We start from the raw sequence: 9,277 nt of genomic DNA on the forward strand, positions 1-9,277 counted from the left end.
CTTCTTCTGCACTACCTATCTTATTTCCCTACTATTATTATTATTATTTTTATTAATTATTATTAATACTTTATGATCACGAGAGTGCTGTCCTGTCTGTGTGCATTATGCATCATCCAATGGCTCTTTCCTTTCCTGCTCAGATTCATTAACCTAATTTATTTGTTTCCATATATATAGGACATAGGGAGTGTGTATTTCATCATCCCAATTTATTGACTAAAACAATGGCGGTTTCGATGTTTCAAAAGAGAATGGCATTGAGAAGAAAGCTTCTTATTTTAAGAAATCTCACCAACTCCAAATCTGTAAATAACATACATATTCATCATCTTGCATGCATGCATGGTTTCATTCATTCATTCATTATCTTGTTATGTTTTGTTAATTTGTTTGATGGAATATGATTTTAGGTTAAGAAGAGTTCCATTATGAAGGATGCATTTCTCCACATCTACAAGTTGAAGATGAGGGTTGAAGCTATGAAAAAGGAATATCTTGATTTAATGCAACATTTTGAGGAGGTTAAGGTGGAAAAGATGGGTGAGGGTTTGTTTGGTATAAGAGTGACTAAATGCTGCAAAATTAAAGGGAAAGATAGTATGATGGTTTCTTTGCTTGAAGGGTTTGAAGGAATTGGGGTCAATGTAATGCAGGCTAAAGTTTCATGCAACTATTTCTTTCATATGGAGGCTATTCTTAAACCTCAATCTGTTTCTCTACTTGATGTTGATCATGTTAAGGTTATCACTCAAGCTATTCATCATGCTATTAACTCTACCCATCAAATTTGATTAATCAATCTTTATTAGAAGTTTGTCTTTTAAGTTAGTAATGTATTCTGAGTTTATTGCAACAAGACCATTAGAAGAAGAAAAAAAGCTTATGAATCTTAGCGAGGTTTGATATATTAATTAGATTCATTAACTGGGTTTTATATTCATTTCTTTATTATTATTATTGTTCACTATTATATTTTCTGCATTTCAGTTTTACATTATCTAACTCTATTTGGTAGGTTTTTTGGTATTGGCTTTATTGAAAAATTGTTATTATTGTGATTTTAAGGGCCAGAACTTTTATTTTGATAAAAAAAAAAGAAAAAAAAGAAAAAAAAAGGGTAAAGCAAGGTATTAATATATATATATTATTATTATTATTGTGAGAAAAGAGTATTGTAATTAATTAAGGACCCAATTACTATTTCAGTTTGAGCTTTGGTAAATTTTATTAAAATGAAAACTCAAAAACATTGAATTGCTATAACTGCTTTGTTCAGATAAGAGTTTTTGAACTAGGGTTATTTGAAAAATAATTATTGATTGTGAGAATGGGAGGATATTTTTTTGGTAAAAGAAAATGTATTAATATATAATAATAAAATTAAAAAAAATTAAAATATAAAATATTTTAGTATTTTAATAAATAAATTAAGTGATTTGATGGAAGGGAAAGGGAGTAAATTTATTTTTTGGATTTTAGTTATTCAAATAACCCAAATTGAACAACACCCTAGACAATCGTATGTTTTTTTAAATATATATATTTTTTAGATTTATTGATTCTATTTTGTTGGATGTGGTTAATGTAATTTTAAAAAGTGTAATCTAAAAAAAAGATTTGAGAAAAATTAAAAATAGATAAATTTTATATAAAGTACATGTAATTTGATGTCTAAAAAAGTGTGAAAAAAAATTAAAAAAAGTAGATAATTGTTATTTTATATTTTCTGTAAATTATTTAAGAAAAGAAAAATATTACAAAAAAAAATAAGAAGACATGTTCAAATCTCATTTTCAATAACATCTCAAATTAGGGATGATGTAGTTAAAAAAAATGGATGAAATGAAGTTAAAATATAGTTCAATTTAGAAAAATGAACCAAAAAAACACAAAAATACCTGCATAATCACCAAAGCTAGCTTACTAGGCAAATCAATTTAAATTGAATTCATAATCAGCAAAATAATCCAAAGATTGGGTTAAATGACACTAGCCGAAATTCTTCAAAATTCAAATGCAGAAATTACCATTCTCTATCTCCTTATGTAAGACATATAATTCTAAACAACCAAATTATACAAAGTATAATATATAAATGACCAAATAAGACCAATCAAGATCATAAATAAAATAACCCTAGCTTGAGCAACAACCACCTTTCTTCATCGCAGACACATCTTTCGTCACATCGATCTTCTCCCCAGTTGGGATCGTCGATCCACCTCCTTCCTCAGCTTCCATCGCCTTCTTACTGACTATACGATAAATCTGTGTGAGTACCTCTTCAAATGCATTGTCCACATTAGTAGATTCAAGAGCTGATGTTTCCATGAAGTAGAGTGATTCCTTCTCAGCAAAGGATGTTCCATCCTCAGTTGAAACAGCAACTAAGTGTCGAAGATCTGATTTATTGCCTATAAGCATAACAACAATATTTGGATCTGTGTGATCCCTCAATTCCCTCAACCACCTTTCAACACTTTCAAATGTTGAATGACGGGTAACATCGTATACAAGTAAAGCACCAACCGCTCCTCGATAGTAGGCGCTAGTTATGGCTCTGTACCTGCAAACTCAAGTTATAACAAATTTGATGTTATTGATACTATGATAATTGGGCTATTTTGATATACCATTTGTTTTTATGTTGAAGATTAATGATTCAAAAAACCTATACTTGTTATGTTTTTCTTTTACATAGTTTTAAGACAAATTTTTATCATTTGAGCTATAATGCAGTTTGGATCATGATCCCAACAAACGAAGTATACCAAGGAAACATCAAATGTAACACAATAATTTGGATCATTAATATCTATAAAAACAACAAAGTTGACTTCTTTTGACAATGTGATTGTGACCCTAGAAGATTCCATCCAAATAGGCTATGTTGTGTGAATTGTACGATTTGTGTCAAACCCATTGACATAAACCCTACTTACAGATGTTATTAGGATTCAAAAGACATGGAAATCAAAGGGACGATTCATTGTGGCTAATTAAACCTCGTACCATTACAAAACAGAGTAGTCAAAGATCTATTATTAGCTCATACATGTTTCAATCCCGATCCACTTGAAAAAACAGTAACCATTTACATATAAAAGGCAAACAGATCAAGAAATCTTTCTATTAAGAACAAATCTAAAACCCTAATGTCAGCTAGTGAGAATCTGAAACACCCAGATCAAATGAAAGAAACCCAGAAGGAATCGGATGAGAAAAACATGAATGGAAAGGTAAAGTTCATACCTTTCTTGACCAGCGGTATCCCAAATCTGAGCTTTGATGACCTTACCATCGACTTTCAAACTTCTGGTAGCGAATTCAACACCGATAGTGGATTTGGATTCGAGACTGAATTCGTTTCTGGTGAATCTTGAGAGTAGATTGGATTTACCCACACCAGAATCCCCAATAAGAACAACCTTGAAAAGGTAATCATAGTCATCCTCTGCCCTGTATCCAGCCATTAATCTTCTCAAATCAGAGCTTGAGATTGGAAAAAGACTCCGCCTTTCTCTCTCTCTCTCTCTTCTATCTCTCTGTTTTCTCGATTTGAATTCTGAATTTTTTTTACACCTTTTACTTTCTTTTCTATTGATGAGCTGTTTAGGGTTTAGGGGAGACTCGTTTTTGCTCGACAAATGAAGAAAACGTATGCACGTTGAAGCTTCAATTTCAATTTACGAGCCGATTTGACTTTCTTTTCAAAGAATACGAAACGTATCACTAATTGTAGTAAATTATTATTTTTACAATTTTAAATTAGTGATAAAAAAATGTTTATTTGAAAAAAAATGTTTAATTTTTAGATTTTATTAGTATAAAAAATGTAAACTAATATTCAAACATTTATAATTTTAATAGTGTATTTAGTTTATTTTTGCTAGTTGGGCTCAATTATTTTGATAGATATACCCAATAATATTGCAGGCCTGACCCAAACTTTCATAACCAAACACCTAACCGGTCCAAACATTTTAGAGCTTATTTATTTAAAATTTATATTTTAATGGGCTTAAGTTCCCATGATCATCAACCTAAATAATATAAAGAAATAACAAAGCTCATTAGTTTCATCTTTTTTTTTTTTTTTTTTTTTTTATTTAAATGCAGAAGCTAACGAAGTTATAATCAAAATATTTTTTAACTTAAAATGTTATAAGGGAAAATTGAATATATTATATTTTATCTTTTGTGCATAAATTATTTTCACTTAAACTAAACTTAGTTTGTAAAAATAAAAATATTATCAATACAATATAATCAATAAAGGATATAACAAAATTTCATTACAACTCCTAATGTACGAAGATAAACAAGTAATAAAGAACATAATATTTCCACAATTAAAAGATAAAAATCATTATAAAAATAAAAATTGATTCTAATCGAATCCAAAAGGACAATATTACACCTTAAATCTGGCTCAATCAAGATAGTAAAGGTGCTTTTAAGTTTTTTTCTTTTTTTTTTATAAATAAGAGATAACATCACGTACCCTTTAAGTTTATTAAAAGTGAATGTTGTTATATATAAAGTACCGGTTATTTAATCTATCTTTGAATTAATGAAGTTGGAAATATTTAATTTCCAATAAAAAAAAATATAAGAACAATAAATATCATAAGGAATATAAGGAATAAAAACATAATGGTTTTGAGAAAAGTGATAATGTCAAATATGTGATTATTGCTCGGAAGGGTGTTAATAGAGTCGGTCCCGAGTTTTGAACTGTTCAGTCATCAGATGAAAAAATATAAAATTATTTTTTGTTGCCCTATATAGTTTAAAAAATTGACAAAAAAAAATATTTTTAATGAGATTTGAATAAGAGTTCTTAATTTTTATCTTGAACAACTGTCAACATCTTTTGTTTAAATATACAATAAATTTAACTAATTATCTTAGTTTTTTTTATTAAACATACTTTTTTAGTAGTGAGCTGACTGCCTTAGTCTGAGGGCATGTTAGGCTTACTCCAGAAATCGACCATGTTAATGTAGCATGAATCAACCAAAGATTTCTGGTACATTCACAAAGGAAGTGGGGCTAGTTCATGATGCATAAATTGATCACAAAATATTTCCAAATCAATGTTTGTAACTTGATCAATCATCTCTTGAAATAACTAAAGTAAAACAATAACAAAAGATAAATAAAAAATAAAAAACTATAAAGCCCAAAGTTTATCCAAAAAAAATTGATTATTTCCAATTAGAATCCGAAGGTCATTCATAGTACCTAAATCAGAATCATTTATTAGAAAAATGGGGATTGGTAATGATATGAAGTAAACCCAAAAACACATTTAGAATTGTTGAAGGTCCTACAAAGTTATATTAGTTAAATAATTCACCACAAAATAATGGAAATAAAGTTACATTATTTATTGAGTTCCACTATTTTGGTCGCCCAGTACATGCTTCACAATTGGGTGTATTTGGTAGGGGTGGCCAAAATATCCGATCCGAAAGATCCGATTCGGCCGATCCGATTCGAAAAAATCCGTATTCGATGGATCGGATTCGGATATCGATCCGATCCGATGTTTTTACCGGATTTCCGGATCGAATACGGATCGGGCAAAAAAGATTTCGGATATCCGAATCCGATCCGGTCATTTTTAAAATTTATTAAATAAATAAACTCAAACAAAAATATAATTAAATAAATACAAACCCAACCAAAAATCTCTCTCTTCCTATATTTTCCTTCATGTTTCTTTTTACAAACCCAAATAAAAATATTATTATACAATTACAAACCAAACAAAAATTTATCTCTTCCTATCTTTTCTTTACAAACCCAAACAAAAATACAAAATCTCCCTCTTTTTTATGTTTTCTCTCATTTTCCTTTACAAACTCAAACAAAAATATGTCTCTTTCATTTGTTTTTCTTTCCATTTCCCTTTAGATATGTTCTCAAATCGTCATTATTCATAATTGAAATCCTTAATAGAACAATTTCAATTTTCTAGCATATAAAAAAATTAAAATATAAAAAAAAAATCGGATCAGCGGGTATCCGGCTGGCCGATCCGATCCGATCCGGTATTTTCGGATCGGATAGTGGTCGGATACCGGATCGGATACGGATCGCAATTTTTGAAAAAAATAAAAGCGGATATCCGATCCGAAATACCGGATATCCGATCCGTAGGTTTGGCCACCCCTAGTATTTGGTAATTATGGAATTAAATTAGAGAGTCTAATTTTAATTTATTGGTTTGGTAGTTTAAAATTAAGAATTAAAAATAAAATTACAATAAAATTCAAACTAATGTGTTTTATAATTTTTAATTTCACTGTTTTAACTCGGAATTGTAATTAAAAAAAATTATATGTTTTCTAAATAAAAATATATTCATATTTTATCATTTACAACACGATTAACACCGTAATTTAGAAAGTTAAGGTGGAGGGCATATTTTTTTTTTAAATTTAGTAAATTAACATTTGGAACTATTTTTTTTATTTATTTAGAAAGTTAAATTATATATTTTTTTAATTTAGTAAATTAACCTATAAACAAAAACATGTTATCCTTGAGTTATCTTAATATATATTTAAATTAATTTTATTATATTTGTTTCAAACATAAAAATTGTAAATGAATTACAATTCATAATTTTTTCAAACATAATAATTGAATTATAATTATTTTCAACCCTCCAAACTTTTGTGAACTCAAAACAATGTAGGAAAATGTGTTCACTTCCTCTGAATGCTCATAAATTTCAAACTTTAGTGACCTAATGTACACTATCTTTAGATTAGTAAAAACTAGATATTTATTCTTCATTATTAACTCATTATTCAAATATTCTAACATTAATTAACAAATAGACTAAATTTCAAAATACCATTTTGAATTGCAAAATTAGATGACATAAAATCAAACTGAAACAATGCAAAATTGATTAAGCAAAGATTTATTAAGGATTAATATTTTGAATTGGGTGATAAAATATTTCGCACTTTGTAATGAGTTTTAACTAATTAATCGTTTGTATAATTTCTTACCTAACAACTTCTCCACATATCTAAATCAATTAAATTTATATTGCTACTTAAAAGTAAGCATACCTGCTAGTACTATTTGAATGTGGTTGTAACACAAAAGGAAATTTTGCATCAAATCCAAGTTATATAGAGTACTCCAATTCTTATGTGCATTAACTCCAAATATGCCACATTGTATAAATATTGAATGCAGCTAACCTACAGTGATCAGAGACAAAAAGAGGTAGGAAATATATTAACTTTTTTTATTTTTAATTTTAATGATAGAACTTTTATTTTATTATAAAGTTTCATACAATATTATATAAATATATTAATCTAAGCATAATGATAAAAACAATACAAAAACACGAGTGTTTACATTGTCATCCAACACATCCGAAATACAACGGGATTAACCATTTGAGAGAAACAATAAACGCATAAACAAAAAAATATTTACTAGTGAACAAATATATCATAAAATTTAATGTTAACGCGTTGGGAAATGACTTCATTGACCATTTCTACCGATTTTTCAGAAAAGATCTCTCCTAATCATAATAATAGTGTTGTTGAGTAAACACATTGGTTGATTGCGATCATTGAATATATTACTGTTCCTTTCGATTCAAATAGTCCACTAGAAAATATTCGGAATAGTCAATAAACTTTTTATCAATAATTGTTTCAGCATTAAATTTTTATTCCGATACACCCAAACAATTTCAATTTGATTTATTTTAATTAGAGTTTATCCTCTAGGTCGTTTTTAAATAAAATCGAAGCCGTAACTTTTTATCTTTTTGAATAAATTCTTTATATTTATAATCTAACTTGGTAGTGAGTTTATTTATTTTTTAATGGAAGATGCTAGCACGATCTCTAGTACAACCATGATATCTACTATAAAGTATGAGTAAGAATCAAACTCATTACATTTGATCTCTAAGTATTAACGCGTTTACTCTTTACTCTTCGAATTCTTTTGTTTACATAAACTACAAGATCTTATGTTTGTAAATCAAAACAAATTAGTTTAATTCAAAGTGAGGCATAATTTGGAAAAAAGAAAAAGAGTGCTAGATATTTATTATATTGGTATTGTGCAAAGGAAGTAACTATGAAGCGCTTGCCAGCCAATCATTGATGGTCCATTCCATCAACCTCAATTTATTTTTTCACAAATTCCTTAGGAATTGTTTGAGTATATTAAATTAATATAAAAATAAAAAATTCATATCCAATCAATAATTTACTAAATAATATATATATATATATATATATATATATTAATTATACCATTAAAATAATTGTTCAATTATTATTAATAGTTCCAATTTAAACTCAGAACTTTGAAAGTTGAAATTATCAGGTTTCAACTTACAATTCTTACATCATTTACTGTTTTTTTTTAATACCTATAAAATATGTTTACAAAGAAATAATTTAATTATTCAAATAACACACAAATCATTTCATTATTAAACATGAACATATTGATCAAACATAAATTTTGAAATATTTTTTTTCTAGATGTAACCAGAAGATAACTTGTAATAAATCATTTATAATTTGATCTAAAATTATTTTTAACATGTATTACAATAATATACATCAATGAAATAATATTATTCTTTCAAAAAATAATTTTTTTAAATGAATTTTATATTAAAAATAATGAAAATATTTTTAAAATTACAATAAAATATAATAAGAGGGAAAAAATAAATTACATTACAGAATTAAAAATAATAAAATAATATAAATACGTTGCTAACTATTTGAATGAATAAATATTTTGGTGGTTGAACCAACTAAATTTTACCATATTTATATTTAATCATCAATACCCAAAGACTATCTAATTTTGATACAAATTTATTACACAATTTTTATAAATGGCCATTATTAAAAGAAATTAGATCTAGACTATCTTGTCTCTTTTTTCTTTAAAATATTTAACTTTATTACCATCTATTCAATATTCTTACTATTTTTTTGAATCACTATATGATAGAATTAATCAACCCTTTTTTAAGATTATTTTATTTTTTCATATAGATAACTGGCATTCATTTTAATAATAATTTGGATCTCAACAACTTTGTAATAGTATCTCAATAACCTAGAGTACCAATTTTTAACCCAAAATTTTGTCAATCTTTCTTCTTGTAAATAACCCATTTTAAAATAAAGTACACACTTATTTGAAAATAACCCCCAATACCTACCCTAAACCCAAAAATGCCCTAAAGTTGATT

At 27.0% G+C, this 9,277-nt stretch overlaps 2 protein-coding genes across 2 annotated transcripts; one reads left to right on the plus strand and one right to left on the minus strand.

Annotated features, from left to right (window-relative positions):
- Positions 1-220: 220 nt before the first annotated feature.
- LOC124911123 lies at positions 221-794 on the plus strand. The gene is made up of 2 exons (XM_047451567.1): positions 221-308; positions 414-794. Exons 1-2 carry the CDS (start codon positions 228-230, stop codon positions 792-794), a joined length of 462 nt encoding a protein of 153 aa, XP_047307523.1. The 5' UTR covers positions 221-227.
- A 1,133-nt stretch (positions 795-1,927) lies between these two features.
- On the minus strand, positions 1,928-3,628 carry LOC124912372 (ras-related protein RIC2). Its single transcript, XM_047452982.1, has 2 exons — positions 3,256-3,628; positions 1,928-2,569 (listed from the first exon to the last, which is right to left on the minus strand). Exons 1-2 carry the CDS (start codon positions 3,474-3,476, stop codon positions 2,140-2,142), a joined length of 651 nt encoding a protein of 216 aa, XP_047308938.1. The 5' UTR covers positions 3,477-3,628; the 3' UTR covers positions 1,928-2,139.
- Positions 3,629-9,277: the final 5,649 nt, after the last annotated feature.

The sequence above is a fragment of the Impatiens glandulifera genome, chromosome 8, assembly GCF_907164915.1.
Source record: "Impatiens glandulifera chromosome 8, dImpGla2.1, whole genome shotgun sequence".
In the NCBI taxonomy this organism is placed as follows: domain Eukaryota; kingdom Viridiplantae; phylum Streptophyta; class Magnoliopsida; order Ericales; family Balsaminaceae; genus Impatiens; species Impatiens glandulifera.

What these genes read in the sequence shown, in the direction of transcription:
- LOC124911123 (XM_047451567.1), top strand. Translation starts at nt 228, where the DNA reads ATGGCGGTTTCGATGTTTCAAAAGAGAATGGCATTGAGAAGAAAGCTT. An exon ending in ATCTCACCAACTCCAAATCT is followed by an intron (nt 309 to 413) that starts GTAAATAACATA and finishes ATATGATTTTAG; the next exon opens with GTTAAGAAGAGTTCCATTAT.
- LOC124912372 (XM_047452982.1), bottom strand. Translation starts at nt 3,476, where the DNA reads ATGGCTGGATACAGGGCAGAGGATGACTATGATTACCTTTTCAAGGTT. An exon ending in GATACCGCTGGTCAAGAAAG is followed by an intron (nt 2,570 to 3,255) that starts GTATGAACTTTA and finishes TTGAGTTTGCAG; the next exon opens with GTACAGAGCCATAACTAGCG.